This window comes from Erinaceus europaeus, chromosome 14 (genome assembly GCF_950295315.1).
Source record: "Erinaceus europaeus chromosome 14, mEriEur2.1, whole genome shotgun sequence".
In the NCBI taxonomy this organism is placed as follows: domain Eukaryota; kingdom Metazoa; phylum Chordata; class Mammalia; order Eulipotyphla; family Erinaceidae; genus Erinaceus; species Erinaceus europaeus.
Window position 1 is genome coordinate 84,324,839 of NC_080175.1, and position 24,086 is coordinate 84,348,924.

The 24,086-nt window shown below is 35.0% G+C and overlaps 1 protein-coding gene across 3 annotated transcripts in view; it reads right to left on the reverse strand.

The window, feature by feature from the left end:
• EPHA3 (EPH receptor A3) overlaps positions 1 to 24,086 on the reverse strand; it is a 323,878-nt gene that overhangs the window by 46,478 nt on the left and 253,314 nt on the right. For all 3 annotated transcript variants that reach the window (XM_007536015.2, XM_060172106.1, XM_060172107.1), the window contains 5 exons: positions 21,512 to 21,674; positions 14,813 to 14,915; positions 14,074 to 14,141; positions 5,846 to 5,971; positions 1,956 to 2,141 (listed from right to left, as the gene is read on the reverse strand). In XM_007536015.2, coding sequence (XP_007536077.1) covers positions 1,956 to 2,141; positions 5,846 to 5,971; positions 14,074 to 14,141; positions 14,813 to 14,915; positions 21,512 to 21,674 — 646 coding nt within the window. The remainder of the gene's footprint in view (positions 1 to 1,955; positions 2,142 to 5,845; positions 5,972 to 14,073; positions 14,142 to 14,812; positions 14,916 to 21,511; positions 21,675 to 24,086) is intronic.

The window sequence follows — 24,086 nt, forward strand, 5'->3', positions numbered from 1 at the left end:
TACTGAAAGAAGTCAAATGATGTCCACAATATGTGAAGAAAACATTTACAATTAAAGATGAATGGCTATCTAGTTACAAATGGCTATCTTTCTCAATAGGGAACATTTAAAGGACAATTTTTTAAATCCCAGTAATACATCTCCATAATTCTCTATTATGATCTTATCTCAAAGGAAAAAAGGACTCATCCTTTTTCTCAACTACTAACAGTATTTTATTATTAAAATAATATTTAAAATTTATACTAAACATTTAATGTTTCAAAATTAGGAAATATTTCAGTGCCATTACAAGTATGGTCAATTTTTTCAGTTTAAAGAAAAATAAATGTTTCTTAGTGGTCCAGGAGGTGGCACAGTGTATAAAGCACTGGACGCTCAAGCACGAGGTCCCAAGTTCAATCCCTGGCAGCAAGTATACCAGAGGGATGTCTGGTTCTTTCTCTCGCTCCTCCTATCTTTTTTCATGAATAAAAATAAATAAATAAAAAAATTAAATGTGCTTCTCATAAGACAATAAGTGATTACAGTGCATGGGTAGGTTTGTATTTACATTGTTAAATTCTTAGTCCCACTTATTATTTATGAAAACTCTAGAGGAAATCAAACGTATTTCAATTATGCCATGCAGTATGACAAAGGAATTCCCTTTTTAGTCACACTAAAATGAAAATAGGGGTGTGTCACTTGAAATGTACTCTTTTTTTTTTTTAAAAAAAAGATTTTACTTATTTATTCATGAGAAGATAGGAGGAGAAAGAAAGAACCAGACATCACTCTGGCACATGTGCTGCCTGGGATCGAAGTCAGGACCTCATGCTTGAGAGTCCAAAGCCTTATCACTGCACCACCTCTGGGACCACAAAAAGTACTCTATGCAATGCTGAAAAATATATTAAAAAAAATAACGTGAATGTCTGCTGGTAATCATAGAATATGTAAATGTGGTGCACGAATTAGCCCCTAAAGTATGGCAAATTCCCTGCCACATGTTGTCTCTCACCCCAAGGACTCTGCTGCCAATTTGGCTTACTCATCATCCTGTGCTCCAAAATCTTAAAACAAAAAAGAAGAAAAAAAAAATCTCAGAGCATTCTCAAGAGATTTTCATTGGGATTAGAGCCAAAAATCACATATCTGCCTCACAGGATTCCTTCTGTGCCTGACTGGAGAAACTATCACAAAAATAAGTTCAGATCTCTATCATAAGCTGTAAGCCAGAGTTTCCCCAGACCAGTCAAGAATCCAGCTGGGACGCTAGATCAGAACTAGCTGAAATCCACAGAGATTCAAGGAAAGGAATTTGGTCTACCGTGGTCCCAAACTTTATAGCTGAGAAATAGTCCCCAAAGTCCCATATTGCTTTTCAGTCAGAGAGGTCAAAACTTAGAGTTTTAAATGAAACTAGTGAACAATAAAAGAAAGGGCAGCTAAGTGGGAGTTCCAGTGGTTTCTGTCAAAGTCACGTTATTATTTTTCCTTGGTGCTTTAACTAACAGAATTCTCTACAATGCTATTTAAAAAAATATCTTTTATCTTGGTGTATTGTACCAAAGAAAAAGATGCTGGGGTGAGGGGGAGAGTTCAGGTCCTGGAACATGATGGCAGAGGAGGACCTAGTGGGGGTTGAATTGTTATGTGCAAAACTGGGAAATGGTATCCACATACAAACTATTATATTTTACTATCAACTGTAAACCATCAATCCTCCAAAAAAGAAATTAAAAAAAATCTTTTCTCAACACAACTTAATAGAGTTTCATGTCTAGATTCTAATTTTTAAAGGTATGGAGTAGATAAAGAGTAGATGGCTAGATATCGTTACTTTGCCCTTAAAGGATGGTATATCAATTCTTAAATGTTTTTTTGTTAGGATTAAAAAAATAAAATTGTTAAGTTTGGGCTTAAAACTCTACTCAACATAAACAACAATCAGACTTATGATTTTTACTTACTTTTAGTAACAACTCCTTCTAATCGAATGATATTAGGATGATCAAATTGTCCCATAATGCTGGCTTCTCCCAGGAAGTCTCTCCTCTGTTTGTCTGTGTAACCCACTTTCAAAGTCTTTATGGCCACTGATATCTCTTTCTTTGAAGGAAGCTTCAAGCGACCACTACATACTTCTCCAAATTCACCTGTTAAGAGTGTTGAAGACAAGGGCAACAAAAGGGAATAAATAAACAAATAAATTTATAAAAGAAAAAATTTTAAAAAGGGTGTAGAAGAGCAACAGCAATATGTAATGAAAGTCACTTTAAAGAATGATTAAGAGAGAGCTACTCTTTTTTTTATTTATAAAAAGGAAACACTGACAAAAACCATAGGATAGGAGGGGTACAACTCCACACAATTCCCATCACCAGAACTCTGTATCCCATCTCCTCCCCTGATAGCTTTCCTATTCTTTGTCCCTCTGGGAGTACGCACCCAAGGTCATTGTGGGGTGCAGAAGGTGGAAGGTCTGGCTTCTGTTATTGCTTCCCTGCTAAACATGGGCGTTGGCAGGTTGATCCATACTCGCAGCCTGTCTCTCACTTTCCTTTCAATAATTCCACTCAAAATGTACATAACTTTGACTTAAAGATTTACTTTGTAGGCCTCTAAATTATTTTGGAAGAGGGTAATCTGAGATCCCTACCCCAAACATCCCCTGACATCCATACCCTCAGAAGAAGAGGGGATTTTGGAGAAATCTCATATATTTTGAAGTACCTCACTGTATAAAAGGCAGTGTGGAAGAACAGGAGGCATTCTGAAAGCTAAGTCTGTGCTGTATTTCACCACTACCTGTTTTCACAGCAAGTGTTTCAACGTAACTACTAGAATAGATAGTATGGGTTAAAGACTAGGTTACACTTCAAATGTTTCTGCTGTCCAGGTTTTACTGAGTGGGTTAATTTGGCTATCTACTCTCAGGACTCTCTGAAAAAGAGAAAAATAGTTTATTTTTTATCAGTGATTTAATATTGTAAGATAATAGAGGTATAATTCTATATGGTTCCCACTACCAGAGTTCTGTGTCCCCATCCATTCCATTGGAAACTATAGTTGTTCTCACAAGGTAACAGATACGGATTGATTCTATATATCTGTCTGTCTGTGCCTCTTCCTCCCTCTCTCTATATACATGTTAGAAAAATAATTTTATTTATTTATTTATTTATTCCTTTTTGTTTCCTTTGTTTTATTATTGTAGTTATTATTGATGTCATTGTTGTTGGATAGGACAGAGAGAAATCATGAGAGGAGGGGAAGACAGAGATGGGGAGAGATAGATAGACACCCGCAGACCTGCTTCACCACTTGTGAAGTGACTCCCCTGTAGGTGGGGAGCGGGGGCTCGAACCAGCATCTTTATGCCGGTCCTTGTGCTTTGCGCCACGTGAACTTAACCTGTTGCACTACCGCCTGACTCCCAGAAAAATAATTTATTATTAATTCATTTTATAAATGTGCTGATGTGTATCATTCTTAATGTATTACTTGTAAAGTATTTTAGTGTCTGTAAAGAGAAAACAATAAAGTCAAAATAAATATCAAATATATATCAAATAAAAACACATCTTATCTAAAAAACTACCTTAGAAATATTTTATTAGATTCAGTGTTTTCAATATAAAAGTTGTCCAAATGAGTAATTAATTCAGAATTTGTTGAACTTGGAATGCAGCTGGCTTTTAAATGAACCAATTGAATTGATTTAAAATTTCCTAGAGGACTGGAGCAACATGAACTAAGTGGTTCTGTTTTATTGCCACAACAAGGCAAATATGAATGTTTGCTGCAAACCCCTGGAAATGGAGAAATGTCTATTTTGAGAGGGGGGGGGGAGACATGAGAATGTTCTGATCTTTAACAAACAACTGGGATTATTAAGTTTTTTATTATAACAAATCCTTCTATATATCTCATTCATCAGTTAATTTTTTCCACTTTATTGCAGGGTTAATGACTTCCTGTACATTCGTGATAAATCAGCACAACTTTTCATCTTCCCAAGATAAGTGACTTCAAGACACTCTCCCCCAAACTAGGGTCCTTTTCTAACACATTGCACCAGGACTCTAGTGTCCGTCCCATCCCATCCCTTTCTCTCTTTCTTTACAGCCCTTTGCTTTGGTGCGATACACCACACTCAGTCCATAGAATACTGTCCAAGTGCCACTCATACCTATTTTCATGTTAGTGTGCCTAAAAATAGTCAATTCTGTCTTAGGGGCCAGGTGGTGCTGTACTCATTATCAAGTATTCTATGTCATAATAAAAAATAAATTAAATTAAAAAGGCACTAGTGTGGGTAACATCAAAACTAGTATGGAAAAAAAGGTTCTGCACCGTGGAGTAGTTCATAAAGAAATGGACAAAGAAGGGTAATTGAGTCTATGTGGTGGCTCACCTGGGTGAGGAACTGAGTTCAAGCCCCCATCCCACCACCTACAGGAGGCAAATATCACAAGATGTCGGGAAATTCTGTGGATCTTTCTCTCTTTCTCTCTTTCTCATTCTCTACTTTTCCCAACCCTCTAAATTTCTCTCTGTCCTCTATCCAAAATAAATAAATAAATATACATAAATAAATATTTATAAAAGAACAAGAGTACTCAATATATATGTTTAAGAGGATTGACCTAAATATATCTTAATAATAGTCTTAAACTGTGGCAATATGAATTATTTATTCTCACATGTAAGGAATTACCAGTTTCATATTTTAATATTACCTATGTGAATTTCACAAAGATTAGGTATTAAGGCAGTGATGTGAGAAAATTTAGTAAATTATTATTTGACTTATTAAATAAGAATTTCTCAGATTGCCCTACTTAAACAGTAAGTAGAGCTTGAATTTTAATTACTGCTTTGTGTATAGGAAATGGCACAGAGTGAATTATGAGAACATGTATGTAAAGATGCAGCAGATATGAATGTAGAACTTGCAGAAAATGTGCTCTGATATGTTATTCATATTTAAATGAGTCAATTTCTCAAAACCTCTATTTCCTAAGTCAACATGACAAGTTCCTGTTTGATTTAAAGAAAATACTGAAGTAGGATATGATGTAAAGTCATTAATTATGTTTTATTTTTTGAGTAAGAGTGATTTTCAAATGCATGCTATATATATAATGTAATTACTATTATATTCACATGGAAGTATACAAACTCTACGTTTTAAGTGTCTATGATTTTACTGGAAATATGAAACCAATGCTAATAATCCCCTAGGTGTTTTCTAGTCAACTTCCGATTAAGTACATTGTGACTAATGAGATGTCTGTATACAAAATGCTTCAATACAATACATTTATACTCATAGAGTTACATTAAAATTAAGCATTTCATGTGATTTAAGCTTTCTATACAAAATTGTTGGAATGGAATTTGTAGAAACTGTGGTTATTTATTTTTATTTCTAAAGAGGGTTCTAAAATTACTATGATCTAAAAATAGACATTTTTAATAAGTGGGCTCATTTAAAGTAAGACACATTTAAAGTAAGACATACACGCTACTCTATTTGGCCATATAAGCTTTGTGACACATGATCAGTGTAACCAGGAGAAGACTGAGTTGTTGCTGCAGTATCTGAAGTTCAATAAGTGAAAAGTTGGCTATGGTTTGTGAGTCTATGTCTGAAACCTTTGAAATCATTACAATCCATTAAGTATTACCATTACTTTACTGCTTGCCTTTGATCGCCAAATCAGAAAATGTCCCTTTTCATAGAAAAAAAATACTTGGACTATAAAACATGAGTGATTCAGTCATGGTTTTTATTCATAGTTGGGAACTTGTCATCAGTATATTAGGTTGTCAGTGGGATTACCATGGCAATTACCTGCTCCAACCACTTTATCAATGGAGATGTTGGTTGCATCCAGTTCCTTAGCGAACTCGTGAACTGCTTGGGTAGGATCTTCATATGTATGTGGGTCAACATATGTCCTGAGACCTGGAAGCTTTACTGTTTAAGAGAAGGGAAAAAAGCTTTATTATGGATAGATTCATAGAAACTTTAGTGCATTATTTTAAAAATGACATACCTGACTTTAAAAAAGTGACCCTAATACCTAAAAAGTGCTACTATCTTTATTGTTTGATATCACAGAAACTGACAAACTAAGAGGTTGGATTACATAGAATAAATAAGAGACTTAAATTGCCCATAAGGAAATACAAAGAATGACTACTGTGACATTTTTTTCCTGAAAATATACTAAAAGGAAAATAAGACATTCAAGAGACTCTGATAGTTCAATATTGAATAGGGCCAGTAATAAATACCAGTAGTGGTAGTTATGGACCCTATAACATAGTTACACATTATGATTCTATAAATAGAAAGGTACCAAAATATCTATTCCAATGCATTATGTTACAAAAAATTAAGTTTTTGAAATATTTTCATTGGGTGTATACCTACTGTAAATATAGAATGAATTAAAAAGTACAAGATGGCATATCTTCCTGAAACTGAACTACATAAAATGATTCTGGGTAGAGGAAAGTATTCTGATATTGATGAACTGGACTGAATTTAACTTTCAGTATTTGCCTATTAATGGATACTTTTATGAAAACTCAATTTAGAAGATAAAGGTATAACAACAGGAATTCACCTGTCAATTCCCAATGCCATGCTGACCTTGTCTATTTGAAATGAAAAAATTATTAAAACCATTCCCCTTTTTTCGGAGAAATGGAGAAGCTTTGGTTAAGGAAGCTACAAGTCTACAGTTCCTAGACACCTCTGGTGCTTTAAACTCTAGTTCCTCACTTTTCAATTCTTCCCTCACTTTTCCTTGTTCAAATGCTCTTTTTTATTTGTCTTTTGGGCAGAAATCGAGAGGGAAGGGGGTGATAGAGAGGGAGACAGAGACAGAGAGACACCTAAACACTGCTTTACCACTTGGAAAGCTTTCCCCTGCAGGTGGGGACGATATCTTGAACCTGGATCCTTGCACATTGTAACATGTGCACTCACCCAGGTGCCTCACTTTCTTTTCTTTTTTCTTTTTCCTTTTCTCTTCCTTCTTTTTTTCCTTCTTTCCTTCCTTCCTTCCTTCCTTTCTCCCTCTCTCTCTCTCCTTCCCTCCCTCTCTCTCTCTCTCTTCTTCCCTCCTTCTCTCTCTCTCTCCCTCCCTCCCTCCCTTCCTTCCTATTTTCTTTTACTTCCAGCGTTATCACTGGGGCTCCATGCCTGCATTCCTGGCAGCCTACTTTTTCCCCATTGTTGCTATTATTGTTGCTATTGTTCTTGGGTAGGACAGAGAGAAATAGAAAGAAGAAGGGAAGATAGCGAGGGAGAGAGAAAGACACCTGCAGACTTGCTTCACCGCTTGTGAAACTACTCCCCTGCAGGTGGGGAGCCTGGGGTTCGAACCAGGATCCATCCGCCTGTCCTTGAGCTTCGAACTATGTGCGCTTAATGTGGTGAGCTACTGCCTGGCCCCCAAAACTCCTTTCTTTGGCAGGGAGAAAGTTAAACTGAAGTAAGGAATTTCTTTCTTTGTTTTATAAATACCCAGATGAAAGCATATTTTATTTATTTATTTTCCTTTTTTGTTGCCCTTGTTGTTTTTATCATTGTTGTGGTTATTATTACTGCTGTTATTGATGTTGTTGTTGCCGGATAGGACAGAGAGAAATGTGGTAAGGAGAGGATGACAGAGATGGAGAGAGAAAGACACCTGCAGACCTGCTTCTCACCGCTTGTGAAGCAACCCCCAGCAGGTGGGGAGCTGGGGGCTGCAGCCCGGATCCTTAAACAGGTTGAGTTTTGTGCCATGTGTGCTCAACCTGCTGCACTACAGCCTGACCCTCAGGAATTTCTCTCTTAATGGCCATGGTTTTCCCCCTCTATTTGCAAAAGCCAATGTAACAATGTTTGACTTCCTCTGGAATTGGGAAGGAGGTTCAGGTTCAGCTTCCTTCTTTATGACACTGTTAGCCCTTTATTAACAGTCTCAATCCTAATCTCCCATGGCAGACAGAGATCTACATTAAGCTGTGAGTGTATGAGTGTATGTGTGTGTGTGTGTATATATCTATATATAGGCACAGTATACACACATGCATATAACTGGAGGACTCTATATGGTAGTGCACCTGATTGCTCCCACACGTTATTTTGCAAAAGAACCCAGGCTCAAACCAACAGTCCCCTCTTCCAGGGGACTAATTCATGAATGGTGAAACAGTGCTGCAGGTGTTCCTCCCATCTCTCTACCTCTCTAATTCCCCCTTCCCTTTGAATTTCTCTCTGTCCCTATCCAATATAAAAATAGCAAATACATAAAATAAAACATGGCTGAAATTTTATGTTGCTTTTCAATATAGTCAATGGTAATGTAAATATTCCCTATAAGTTCAACAACAGAACTAGGCAATTAAATTTCAAAAATAAATAATTTTCATAGTTCAAAAATATAAAAATCATGATCATAAAATAAATACTAAGGTAACTGTGAAATTATACTGTTTCAAGCTGGTCTGTAATTAAAGTAACACAGAAAAAGCACAAAAGAGAATGTTTCAAATTAAATTTAATGTTAATGAGATTCTTGTGAATTGAAAAAAATGACTCAAACAATTCAGAATGTTCTATAAATTAACTTTATTAGGAAGGAAAACTAAATTTAAAAAAGGGATTCTAGGAGAAAGAGCAATAGCATAATTGTTATGCAGTAAGAATCTCACGCCTGAGATCCTATACCCCATACCCTCATCAGGCAGAATTGAGCAGTACTCTGGATAATAATAATAATAATAACAACAACAACAACAACAACGATAATGTCAAATATATGTTAAAATGTATAAAAACACCTTAAGATTAAAATGAACCACAGCTTATGTTTTATATATGCTTTCATAGAGTATGGTTTTTATCTTATATTTGTGGATTATTTTGAATTTTTTCACTTAAATATATTATTGAAGTAATATTTGCTTATTTAATTATGTTTTATAGGTTTCAAATGCTCAATATTAGAAATCCACCTTTTAGCATCTAGTTGGTCTCTATCCAATATACAGGCCTCATTCCTCCTCACACTTAGTTTTTGATTTTGGCAATATTAGTTAAAATATTAGTGATATTGCTTTAACACAGGATATTGATTATTACTGTTGATATACATTTTCATTTAGTATACTGAATTAATGAAGAAAAATTTTATCCTAAAAAAACAAAAATATATTTTTCTCTTTACCAAAGCAATTCTCACTTCTGATTTATGATGGTGCTAGGGACTGAACCAGACACTTCAAGCCTCAGCTATAAAAGGATTTTGCATTACCACTATGCTATTTACCCAGCCCAGCAAATTCAATTATATATTATCTGCTCCAAGTTATTTAAATGGATGTATCTTATAACAAAATTACAACTTATTCTATCTATGGCCACAGATTTCTTTGAATTGATTTTTTAGTCTGTAGGAAATATGCATGGAAAGGAATCTGACAACAATTTGCCAGTGCACATTAGGTCAATAAATATAAGATTTGAAAATCTGAGATAAGAAATTATGAGTTTGTGAATGCACAAGACACTTTTAGGAATGTTGCATTTACACCACCATATAATTTGGTTTCCTTTGAAGTTTCCACAGAGAGTTTGAGAAAAGAAATGTAGGCACAAATTCAAACATATTATAAAAGAATCCAGAATAATTATTTTTCTTAGTCACTCCGTTTGATAACTTGAAACAAGAGTCAGACTGCAATGCTGAGGTAGTGAATGGAAAACAGAGATAAAAGCTTGATGCTACTCCTGCTTCTTCCTCGTGCTGATACTGATACCAGATTTAAAAAAAAAATGGCATCTCATCTCTTCCCTGGGGCAGAACATGGATAATTGGAGAGATAACAGTATCCAGCAAATCAACAGTCACAGAAATGGGGACTATCAAGACCTTTGATCTTCCTTTGGGAAAACTCTGGATAACTTTTAAAATGAGCATTTTAGGGGAGTCGGGTGGTAGCGCAGTGGGTTAAGCACAGGTGGAGCAAAGCGCAAGGACCAGCGTAAGGATCCGGGTTCGAGCCCCCGGCTCCCCACCTGCAGGGGAGTCGCTTCACAGGCGGTGAAGCAGGTCTGCAGGTATCTGTCTTTCTCTCCCCCTCTCTGTCTTCCCCTCCTCTCTCTATTTCTCTCTGTCCTATCCAATAACAACCACATCAATAACAACAACAATAATAACTACAACAACAATAATAAAAAAAAAAGACAAGGGCAACAAAAGGGAAAATAAATAAATAAAATTAAAAAAAAGAAAAGAAAATGAGCATTTTAATCTCTATTTTTTCTATTTTGAATAACTCAGCAGAGATGAATTAGGTAGCCATCAGAGAAAGAAAGTGATCTACAACTTGCTATTCAGTTGCCCATCCTGAGTGCATGTTACACCGATATCGCTCAATTTATGACTGATGTTGTTACCATCACTAATATTTTAATTAGTAGGACTCTTTAGTCACAATTGTTAATATGGTAAAGGTCTTGTGACAACAGAATCTGGACTCAAATAGGGCCATTTCTTTCAAACTCACGAGTCAGTTGGCATGCTTCTGTCATATCACGAACATTGTTATTTCCTATTGTTTCCACATGGCATAGCAACTGTTATATCGAATAGCCTACTATAATTTATTAGGACAAACTTTGTTAGTATTTTCTTTTCTGCTTCTAACTTTTGTCTTAAAACTGGACAGAAATTGAGACATAAAAACAGAAAGGGAAAACCTAAAGTAGAACTTGGGCTGGGCTTGGCAAATTGCCCCCAAAGTAAAGGGCTCTGGGATGTATTTATGGGGGGGGGTATGTTACTTGATGGTACAGAAAGACCTAGGCTGGGGGTGAGTGTGTCTTGCAGAAAACAGAAATTTTACACATGTACCAACAACTGTATTTACTTCGAACCATTAATCCCCCAATGAAGATATTTTAAAAATGCAGAGTAAAAAAGCTATCTTTATGTTTTCTTGCTTTAGAGTAAGGAAAACAGTAAAAGTGGCCTGATCTGAACTAAAAGATATTAGAAAATGTGTTCTGTTTAGTCAATGTGGTTGCATTTTAATGAAAACGTACATCAACTGGAGGCTAGGAGGTGTGATCATCCAATTTTGATGTAACTATGGTGATAGTAAAATAAGAAAATAGTACCTTAAGAAAAACCTAACATTCTGGGGCTGGGCTGTGGCACACACAGTTGAGTGCACAAGAATCTGAGTTCAAGTCCCCAGACTCCCACCTGCATGATGGAAGCTTCACAAGTGACCAAGCCTTGTTGCAGGAAGTAACTCTTTATTCCCTACTCTACTTACCCCTTTCTGTTCAATTTTTTGCTGTCCTATCAAATAAATCAATACAGTTTTAAAAATTATTAAAAATGTAATATTCTGGGGCCAGGCGGTGGCACAACTAGTTGAACGTACATGTTACAGTGTGCAAGGACCCAGGTTCAAGCCTCTGGCCCCCACCTGCAGGGTGAAGCAGGGCTGCAGGTGTCTCTCTGTCTCTCTCCCTCTTTATTCCCCCCTTCACCCTCAATTTCTGGCTGTATCTTTTCAATAAATAATAAAGATAATAAAAAAATTTAAAAGGTAACATTCTTTTTCCAAGAATACATTAAAAGTAAGGTAAAAATAAGACTTTTTCGGGAGTCAGGCGGTAGCGCAGAAGGTTAAATGCACATGGTGCAAAGCGCAAGAACCAGCATAAGGATCCCAGTTTGAACCCCAGACTCCCCACCTGCAGGGGATTCGCTTCACAGGTGGTGAAGGTCTGCAGGTGTCTATCTTTCTCTCTTCCTCTGTCTTCCCCTCCTCTCTCCATTCATTTCTCACTGTCCTATCAAACAATGGCGATATTAATAACAACAACAATAACTAAAACACCAATGAAAAACAAGGGCAACAAAAGGGAAAATAAACAAATAAATATAAAAAATAAGACTTTTTCTAGTAGATAATTAAAATACTTTATCTTTCTAGTCTTAAGAAAATTCATTAGGGAAAGATTTGCTGACAAAAATTTACAGTGAAGGTTACAGATGAATTGTCAGGAACAGTGTCTCAAGATTCTAAATAAACACGGGTTTGTAAAAACCTTGAGAACATGCTTTAGAATTACCCTTCCATAGTTTCTAATTTTTGAGAGGCAAAACCATATAAGTGTGGAAACTATATCATTCCCAAATAAAATTAATAGAATTCATTGCTATTACTTAAAATAAATTTCATTTCTAACTACATGAGAAACAACAAATATAAACACTCAGACCCCCAATTAAAATAGTCCGTTCGCTGTGGGAGTTTCAGCTGCTGATTTTTAACAGCTGACCCCAGAGGTTCCAGAAATCAGGTGAGTCAGGATGTAAGGCTCCTAATCCCTTCACACTAATAATTAAGGGCAACACATAGAGCAACTGGGTTGTGTCAAGAAAACCAGATAATAAACACATGCACATGTGTTAAGCTGTACTATTTTACAGCTCGTTCTGTGCAAACACAATAATTTACATTTCCATTTTACCAGCATGAGTTGCCCTAAGGACACAAAAAAAATTAGAAAAGATTCAACTAGAGAGGGCAAGGATCTTAAGAGGTGAAACATTTCTTTCCTTTTGAAGCAATATTATAGGATTGGTAACAAGGCTGGAGGGAACAGTTCATAGTTAGAGCTTTTTAAAGTAATACCAAATAAATGGTCTGAAATAAACCAGCTGTAGTATTAAGACACAGAAAGTTTACGACATGTGTGTAAGTTACTTTATGCCCTTGTAGCTAAGATTTTTTTGTCTATCCTAAGAATAGCATGCATTTAATGAAAATTAAAGTGTCAACAAAATTTATCAGCAATCCAACAGCTAAAACCAAGTACAGCAGTAGAGGAACCTGATTACAGTTGGCTATAGCAATTTTATCAATGTACCAAATTCATGAAATGTTTAACTCCTGTATAAAGAACTATTCTCAAGACAGTATTTACATTCATTGTCCAATTCAAATTATAAGTATCTCACTTCACAGAGATACAGTCTAACTTATGCACAGAGATTGTGATTCAGTACTGTGTGTGTGCAAAAAAAAAAGTAAGACAAATATACTGTAAATTACTCATACACTTTCACGAGTTGGTAATTTAGTTTGGAATGATGAGGAGTCATTATTAGGAAGTAGTATTGTACTCCTGTGAATTGTTCCATAGACTTAGAAATAAAGTGGACAAAATAATTCCTGCAACCTCTGGCACTGTTTCTACCACACAACAATATATATTTTGGGAAACATTCTGAGCATATGAGCACGTATCTTTCCTGTGTACGAATTTCTTCTAGAATAGTGTTTCCTTTAAAGTCACTGATTAGCAATTACCACATTAAACAGAGTCATAGTTTGGGAAAGCAAGACGTTTGGGTTGTTTTTGTTTCATCAGAAAAGGGAAATGAATATCCTTGTTAGATATAAACACTTTGCTTTTTAGGAGATTATTTCTTTTAGAAAATGTTTTTTTTAAAAAAGAATAAATTGATTAGTATTATAGTGGGATATGGTAGGGAATGCTGGTTTATCTACGACTTGGATATCATGTAACTCCAAATGGAACAGTTTATTCCAAAGATTCTCTCCTAGTTGGTTGGTCAAATGGAGTAAGGCACTTCACATAAACAAAAGTTGTTTATATTTATTTGGCAATTAGGAACGGGAAAAGGCTCTAATTTAAATTTTACTAACGGACTAGTAAGAAGGAAATTGAAGATACGGCTTGCCTTTCAGCCACGCAGAGCAAACTGTAGTACACACTCCCCATCAAATCTATTATTTGAATATAAACCACAGGTTACCCTTCATTTTAGTTTAACTATGCTGAAATGTGGTCATGTAAAAATGTCTTAATGCAGAATCATGGATTTCCTCCTCAGTTTAAAATAAATTTAATTTGCTCACTTTCCCCATAAAATTATTTTTGAATTCTCTTTGTCAGAGAGAAGTTACCTGATTATAAATAAACAGCAGCTAAAATTAAAATGGTAAGGCCAAAACAGCTTAGAAACTTACAGTGTCCATTCCCAAAGTGAAGTCGTTTTCCATCTGTGCCATGTTTTGACTTCTTGTAACCACAAAACCTAGAAGTAAAAGGAGAATTCACAAAGAATACATTTAAAACAATTCTTTCTGCTCAGAATGTGCAAAAAAAGGAGTATTTTATTTAAACAATTAAATGCTTTAGTAAAAGTTTATTGAGTCCATATTTTCTAAATCATCTGTAGAAGTCCTATTTCCCCAGGGACCCTGGAAAGCAGCTTAATGAGATACGTGGAGTTGCTTCCCCACTGTGCAGACCCCCTTCATTACAGTTTTTATAATGACTTTAGAATGTGTTTATAGTATATCTTAAGCAACTATTGCTACATACAATGAATGAAAGCTAAAGTCTCCACTGTTAATGGCTAGTGTTATGCAGAGTTACCAGTGCTCTGGGTGAGAAACAGGGAAATCTAAAGCATATTTTGAAGACTGAAGAGATCATTGAAAGTAGGTTCATAAAAGCAAACAAGCAGTGGTGTCAAAAGAGAGTAGTGCTATGTGATGAAGAGTAGAGGTAATTTAATAGAAAACTAAAAAGAAAAGGAAAGAAAAGAAAAGAAATAACAGAGTGCAAAAGAAAAAATAAAGCTAATACTAGTAGATATGCCCTTCTTTTCATTTTATTGGTCATATTCTCCAAATTTTTAGCAGCAAAGGGCAAGAGCAAAGTAATAATGAAAATAACTTACAAAACAGACTGTGAACTCACCTTCCAATCAAAATGTAGGTGACGACAGTGAGGAGAATAATTGCTACTGCCGCTGAAATGGCAATCATTACTACTTGGCTATTTTCACCAGAGATGGAGAAAGCTGCAAGGTTGAAAATAAATGAATAAATACCTAAATTGGCAGGCATTAACACATCATAACATCTACATGGAAAAACTAATCCCTTAAGTACCAATTACTCTTAGACCTAAAATGTTATTTAATTTATGTAATGGTATAAAATATTATCACTTAGTTTAGAAAATGGATATTTCTACGATTTTGCTTGAAGTGTTGACCTAATATAATTCAACTCTGTTTCAATTCAAGCGTGGAATAGTCTAGAGTACTTTGTTTTATCCTCACTGGTAGAAACTCACTAGGAAGAAAAAAAAAAGAAAGAAAGGAAAAGAAAGCAGAAGCTATGAGAAGAACCTCAAGACTGAGATTTCCAAGAATGAAATTATAAAAAAATTTTTCTGATTAAACTCATTTTGTTTAAAACATACACCAGTCCTATGAAACCCAAGATATATCAAACAAATTGTTCATCTCTTTGACTTCCCTACCTTGTAAACGGTCAATCAACTCGTTCATTCACCTAGATGAAAAATGACAAACAAGGCTCTGGAGCCAAATCTGTTACACCTCAAAAAGGTATAACTCAAGAAGTCTACACTGTTTTTTAATGGTTATCAAAAGTTAACACAAAATATATTGTGATAGTGGAACATTTTATAAAGCTCACATTTTGCTACCCCTAAAAATTTTTATAAGCATACTCTCATATTCAAATACATTTGTGTATTATCTATGGTTGTCTTTATGCTATGAATGTTGAAGAGAAAGTATATATGCAAAAACGCTAAATATTTATTACCTAAATCTTTACAAAAAATAAAGAGGAAGTTTACTGGTCCTTAACCACAACCAATGCTTGTCTAATTTTAATGTTCATACCATACACTTGGAGCTCTATGAAAAAGTCCTGACTCAATCAGATTAAAGCAAGGACTGTGATGCTGTATTTCTTAGATTTTAGTGCTACTGCTACAGTTACTACTGCTGTTAAACCACAGTATTTTAAGTATCTGGAATTCAAACTGTTCGTGTGAATTCATTTGGACCACTATTTCTCCTGATCATTCAAAGTATAAGTCACTTAATTCTTGTAAGACTCCAAGTAGATATCTTCTTTTCTCTTCTGGATTATAATTTGAAGTTCACTTCTTGGTCTCTTTTTTACATTATCTTCCCATCTTCTACCTGGTAACCAGCATTCTCCTTCTAAACCATGACATGTATTATCTCATCCTCATGCATAAAAATGTACAGAACACTTCCAGATTAAGTATACAAATTCTTCACTAGAATAAGAAGCCTCCAGGCTTCTTATGCGTTGAGTTCTAAGCTTTCTAAAATGCGTGTAGCTTGCTAGCAAACCATTTCATGTGATAAAATGAACATATGCTGCTTTTGTAGTAAATGCTGATGTGAATAAATGAATGAGTGAAATTCTAAACGGAAAAAATTAGAATAGGTCTATCCTATGCTTTGTTTTGTTTGATTTTCTATCACGTCTCCAGATGCTAGATATCACAAATTCAACCTGATAAAAACTTAGATTTTGAAAGTTTTCTCTAAAATAGTAGTATGGCTTGAGGAATAGTTAAATGATGTAAGTAAAAAAGCATGGCAAATAGGCTGTTAAAAGCTTTTCTAAGCACCTGAAAAGAGAGTTCAAAGTGTAGCAAGATTGGATATCCATAATATAAACTGTTGCTAACACTTCATTCTGTACTGCTACCTGACTACCATTTGCACTTTTTACAGTCCTTGGAGAGGCTCCTGTGAGGGCTATCAAGCCCACTACTGCAGTGGGCAGGCTGTGTTCATCTCAGCATGTCAGTTTCTACCTAACCCAGTATAGGACTCTTTCAATGGGCAACTTTTACTCTGAAGCTTCCCATTACCTTGATAGGACCCTTGGAATCACAGTACTGTCCAAGGCCCCATTTCCCCCCCTCCTCCCAGTTCCTGATTTCTTTCCTATATCTTAGTCTCCTGCTAGCATTCTTTACCCTCCACAGGTATTTCCTCCGATTAAACTCTTAGAATTCCTTAATATCTAGTTCCCAGGAGACCAGGGCTAATATTTCCCTCTTCACTGGTGACAAATTTGTTAATAGTTTGAGGGGGAAAAACATCCAGTGTTTCAGTGATGCTCTGGCAAACTTATAATATTAACAACTCTATCTCCTTGTTTTCATCTTGTGAACTTCAGCAAGTTTGAATTTTCTGACAACTTCAATTAGAGAGTTTTGAAAATAAATAATGAGTTAAATTGCAGGGAAACATGATAGAAGAAAAAGATCCTCTATTTATTTTCTGGTCAGTGAGAGAACTTAACAAGAACATTTTTTACCATTTCCTCTAGCTCTAAGCGTCTATGAATTCCAGAAACTATTTAAAGCACAGAACCAACTTAGATCCATTTTGATTAGCAAATTTTTGATATGAATTATATTGATTAAATGTGTATTACAGAGTTGTCTGACTAATTTATTCTGTATGCTGTTAAGTATTACTATCTATTCCATTTCATAGAGACTGGATTCAATGTGTTTTCTTACAGGCAGTCTGCTGCCCAGTTCTAGTCACTTGCAATTGCAGGCATCTTACACATAAGGCTGACTTTCTCCCCCAAAAATAGAATTGTGAAGAGCTCTTTCTCATGAACTAGATTATCTAAGTATGTACTTATTTACTGGGTGATATAGTATGGTTTATGGTGAAATATGATTTACACTAAAACTTATCTTAGGGAAATGTGAAAATGTATCCTCGTGACAGGAATAGTTCTATAAATCAACATTGCCTCAATAAAGTGATAATAAAATGGGAAAACAAAGAAATTAAGAAAAGAACTTTTGGGGGCAAAATTCCTTAGACCCTGCTGTGCTCGAGCATTGCATGTGCACAATTTTACTACTCCAAGTGCAATATATATTTTACATTCACATATACTGACAGGAAGTAGCATTTGAACTGCATTTGATGCCATGGTGTTTGTTCACTTGTTCCCAGATTTGAACCTAGCCCATGTGCATGATAAGGCACATACCCTACTGGGTGAGCTCTCACTGGCCTGACCCGGGTATTTTATTTTTATTATTGATTAAAAAATATATTTAATTAATTAATTTATTTATTGGATAGATACAGCCAGAAATTGAGAAGGAAAGGAGTGATAGGGAGAAAGACAGAGAAACACCTGCAACACTACTTCACCACTCACCTTGTAGGTGGGGATCATTGTAACATGTGAGCTCAACCAGGTGCACCATGATGGTTTTAAAATGGATTATTTGTTAAATCAAAGATACAAAAGCCTCATCAAGAATGTATACACAAAATTCACCACAGCAATATCTGTGACATCTGAAATCACAGTACAGTTCTTAGATTTTCTGTCAATTTTTTTTAAGTTTAAAAACTTAAAAACATGCTAAATAAATTGACGTGCAAGACTATACATCACTATCTGTCTTTGGTAATGTCCTCCTATATCCCAATGTGCCTAATTGCTAGCATGGCTTATAAGATGCTAGCAATAATATCACATTTACATTTGTATTTATACAAGTTGGTGGCTTTCTTGGGTAAATTAAATATAGATACTTTTAGTTGTTAATAAAAATGTCTACATAAAAGATAAAAGAATGTAATCTATGATTAGTTTGCAACTGGGAATTTTTTTTTTTGCACCACATAAAAGTTTGAACTTCCAATTTTAATAGGAAATTGTTCCTTAACACTGTGTGGTCCAGTTTATTTATTTATGTATTTATCTTGTTTGTTTGTTTGATTTAACCAGAAAGAAAGACTGGGGGAGAGGGTGAAAGACAGCACAGCACTGAATCTTCACCCATGCAGCGAGGGGCAGGCTGGAACTTTAGTTGCACTGATAGCAGAATAGCACACTATTAATTGTAAGCGATTTCTTTTCTATTTTTATTTATTTATTTATTTCCTTTTGTTGCCCTTGTTTTTTATTGTTGTAGTTATTATTGTTGTTATTGATGTTGTCGTTGTTGGATAGGACAAAGAGAAATGGAGAAAGGAGGGGAAGACAGAGGGGGAGAGAAAGATAGACACCTGCAGACCTGCTTCACAGCCTGTGAAGTGACTCGCCTGCAGGTGGGGAGCCGGGGGCTCTAACCCGGATCCTTACGTTGGTCCTTGCGCTTTGCGCCACCTGCGCTTAACCCTCTTTGCTACCGCCCGACTCCCAACTGTAAGCAATTTCATCAGTCTAGCCATTTAAACTATTTAAATTTTTAAAATCTTGATCACATGACGTCTGTGGCATTTTACATTTTAACTTCAGAATCCTTCACAAAGTGGTCATCCCATCACGAGAGTACTAGGGGAAATCTTGAAGGAAAGATTTATATTTTTGAGAATTATTGCTGTTTTTTAAAATAAACTTGCCATGCTTTAGCTGTGAATCAATGATTTCTAAAAACACTACAGTCTCTATATTATACAGAAGTTAATCAATCGCTATTGCGATTAATTTTTTTAATTGCCTAAAAAAAAACTTTCTCCATAATATTTGCATTATTAGGCGGGCCAGTGGCTCAGTAGAAGACCATATGCTTCCTTGCATCAAGCTCTGAGTTCGGTTTCTAGTACTATATGGAAAAAAGACAAACTGCACCAAGAATGAAAATGGATCCAACACCACAGACAGAACAGCGGGATAGAACTTTTATGTCCTCTCTCTCTAAAACTGTAGATTTAATTCAAGTTGGGAGGAGAGTTTATCTTGTAGGGAGCACACTTCGCCATCCGTGAAGATCTGTATTTGATTCACTGTGGGAGTCAAGAACTCCTCTCCTCTCTGTCTCCCTTCCACTCTGACTTTCTCTGTATTAAGTTAAAAAAAAAAAAAAGAATTTCTGGAGAGGCTAATGAGTGGTATCTTGAGTTCAATCCCTGACATTGCATTTAAAAGTAAAAATTGAAAAAAAAAAGCCTTACCGTATTTATTTAAGCATTCTCATATTATTTTTAACTCTATTGTCTGCTAGGTATGAAATCTGGACATACAATTGTTATCATGCCAATAGCACTGTGGTTTTGCATCATTAATAACGTATTTTAGAAAAACTAAATTATAGGAACAGGGAAAATGGTACATTAAAACAGTACAGAGTTCAACTTACTTTTAGTGAAGAACTAGACATAGTCAGCCCTGCATGATCTGTTGCTAAGGGTATATATCTTTGTCTTTTTGCTTACTTGAAAACTATGAATTTGTTATAGCAGACTTAGAGTGATACATATGCTTTTTCCTATTGTAAACAAATTAACACTTAACATGATAAGTAATGGGAGTCAGGCGGTAGCACGGTGGGTTAAGCACACTTGGTGCAAAGCGCAAGGATCTGTGTAAGGATCCCAGTTGGAACCCCCAGATCCCCACCTGTAAGTAGTCCCTTCACAGGCGGTGAAGCAGGTCGGCAGGTGTCTATCTTTCTCTCCCTCTCTCTGTCTTCTCCTGCTCTCTACATTTCTCTCTGTCCTGTACAATAACAACAACAATAATAACTACAACAACAATGAAAAACAAGGGCAACAAAAGGGAAAATAAATAAATATAAAAATTTATAGAAAATGATAAGTTATATATACTATGGAAAAGATAACCAGGGCCAGTGGTGCTGCCCCTGGATAAGCACTCACATTACAATATTCAATGACCAGGCTCAAGCCCCTGATCCCCTCCTGCAGAGGGAAAGCTTTACAAGTGGTGAAGCAGGGCTATAGGTGTCTCTCTGTCTTCCTCTCTACCTCCCCCTCCCTTTTCAACCTCTCTCTACCTCTATCCAATAATAAATAGACAAATAAAAAGAAAAGATGACCTAAATCACACAAATCATTTTCTGTTTAATATTAAGTAGTTTTGAATCTATTAGCAAATATAAGTATTTCATATATGTGTGTTCTTCAAAGTTTCTTTTGTAGCTAGTTTTAATAACAGATAATTTCTTAATTAATGAGTTTAACAGAAGCCCTAACTCATATTTACTTTATATTATCACAGTGATCTTACAGTTTTGAAAATTATATTTTAGTAGGGAAGTTTCCCATTATGAAACAAATGTTTTCAAAACAAAGTATTATCAAGAAAATGTTTGCCAATTTTATTCCAATTTTAGTGAGTTTGAAGTCAAACAATGTATGTGAGCCTTTCTATACCATTTATACAGAACTGAATGTGCTAAGGATTAAAACGAAATTGAGATCCTCAAAGGTCAACAGATTTTTTTTGGTAGCTCACTAAATTATACAATAAACCTATAAAATCCAGGTTAACAGGTATGGAATGTATTGCCATTCTAAATAATGTTGCACAAAACAACTCATGGCCAATAATAATTAAAAAAAGACACTCTTAACAAGAGAAGACGTTTGATTTTTTTTTCACAAAAGAATTATAAATAATAACAAAAACAATAACCCAGACACATCCATACACAAAAATACCTGGGCCCAATGCTATTCAAGTTGTTAAATTCTAAGTAATATTTTATTTATGTATTATACTGCACTAAAACTTAAAAGAGAGAAAGGATTACCAAACCCTATATTCATAATAGCCCTCTCCCCTATATTGAAATAATACATACAGTCTGGACTAGTTTCAAACTCAAATTTGCGACTGTTGGTTCCATATCCAGCTGCAGTTCGGGCTCGAATTTGGAAGACATATGCAGTGTCAGGCTTGAGGCTACTGATGGTAACGTTCGTGCCTCTTGCTCTCAGAATGGTATAGCTTGTCTCTTGTTCCTGCTTGAAGTAAGAAAAAAAAAAAGATGTTAAAATCTGATCTTCATAATGCTACCAAGTGGTAAAGCAAGAGTACAATTCACAATCAATTTGTATTTGACACAGAGAAAACCGGTAAGAGAGACACACCAAATATTTCACACTCTGAAGGCAATAGGATGAATTTTTAAGTTGAAATGCTTATAGACTATGCTATTAAGGATCTAATGATTTGCATTCAGAATACAAAGGAGAAAGAAATGAGGTCTCTTTATTACCAGCTATTACATATGTACTCTTCAAAGCTCCCATTGAAATAAAGAAAAAAAACTTCTATCAATTCAAAAATAAACTTACAGAAAGAAAAATACAATTTTAAATTAACTTAATAGGGTATTCCTCTTTTTAGCAGAGATAAAATATTATAGATTAGCATATGACTCTATTTTTGAATATGTAAATCAAAATTAAAAAGGTCAATCTTGCAATAATAAATTGGTTTTACACAGAATCATGTTTTCCCTCTAGCAGACATGAGTACATACTGAGCACAGTGACCAGATTTTAATCAGTCCTTATAGCTGGCAAAGGGTCCACAATGGATAATTATGGAACAGTGAAAAGACTCAACTAAAGTTAGAGATAATATTATGGTAAACATGTCAGACATTACAGATACATTTTAGTTAAATACACTGTTTATATATGAGGCAAACTGTTAACCATCAAATTAAATGATAGCAGTAAATTATATTAATTTTGCAGAAATCACCTCATTTGCAAAACAATATATTGAGTATGACACAGATCTTAGTGCTTTTCATCATTAGCAAATGAAACCATCAAGAAGACTGATCTTATAGAACTTAAATTCTAGTCAAAAATAAAATATTTTCTTTTTTTAATTTTTATTTATAAAAAGGAAACACTGACAAAAGCCATAGGATAAGAGGGGTACAGCTCCACACAATTCCCACCACCAGAGCTCCATATCCCATCTCCTCCCCTGATAGCTTTCCTATTTTCATCATAAATATATCTGGTATTTTCATCATAAATATAATATTATATGTATATATTATCTCAATAAATATTAAAGTTATTTAATACAAGTTTTGAATTTTAAATTGCTTAAGGAAAAATGATATGAAATCCCTTACTTTTCTTCACTGGTTACTTTTTAAAAGCAGTTATACGCTTATATTTAGTTCGTGTGGTTAACTAACTGAAAAAGCTGTATGTGTTTGGGCAGGGTAAGTGGTAAGACACCTAGCTGAAGGCACACATTATAGAGCGCAAGGACTTGGGTTCAAGCCTTCAGTCCCCACCTGAAGGGGGAAAATATCACAAGTGGAGAAGCAGTGCTGCAGTTTCTTTCTCTCTCTCTCTCCATTCCGTCTCAATTTCTCTTCCTAGCCCAATTAAATTTTTAAAAAGTTGTGTGTTGGCAGTTGGGTGGTAGCGCAGTGGGTTAAGCGCTGGTGGAGCAAAGCACAAGGACCAGTGTAAGAGTCCTGGTTCAAGCCCCCTGCTCCCCATCTGCAGGGGAGTCACTTCACAAGTGGTGAAGCAGGTCTGCAGGTGTCTATCTTTCTCTCCCCCTCTCTGTCTTCTCCTCTTCTCTACATTTCTCTCTATCCTATCCAACAATGACAACATCAATAACAAGAACAATAATAACTACAACAATAAAACAACAAGGACAACAAAAGGGAATAAATAAATATTTTTTTAAGTTGTGTGTTTTTCTAAAACATATACATGTATTATACATAATTAATTTACTTTTTAACCAATGCATTGCTCAGTTCTGATTTATGGTGGTGTAGGGGATTGAACAGATGACCTGGGAGCCTCAGGCATGAGAGTCTTTTTGCATAAACATTATGCTATTTTCCCCACCTAGATTAATTATATTTTTGAATCAACCTCATAGATCTAGAAGTTGGCTGTTTTGGGTATTTCTATCCACCCTAAAGTATATAATTAATTTTCTTTTTATTTTTTTGCATAATCTACAAATGATAGATTTTCATATTTGCAGTCTTTCCTACACTTATATATTGAAGATCATGACAAAATAAGTATTTGATGATACCTCTATGATTCTATGAACATTAGGAGAAAATATTTATACTATAAATTTAGTGCTATGTTTATTAGGCTTGACTTTGAGAGGACAAGACATACCTATCTACAGAGGGATATATAAGCAAACTGGCATCAATCATACTTGTGAACTATATTAGCTTTAATATAGAAAATGACTATATTAGTGCTGGGAGGGTAGGCACACTAAATTCTGGTGATGTGTGTAGTGTAGAACTATACCCTATAATCTTGTAATTACTATTAATTATAAATTGAAAAATATCTTGATAAAGATACCAGAATTACTATGCACAGTAAAAACAACATTTATAAATCATGTTCATA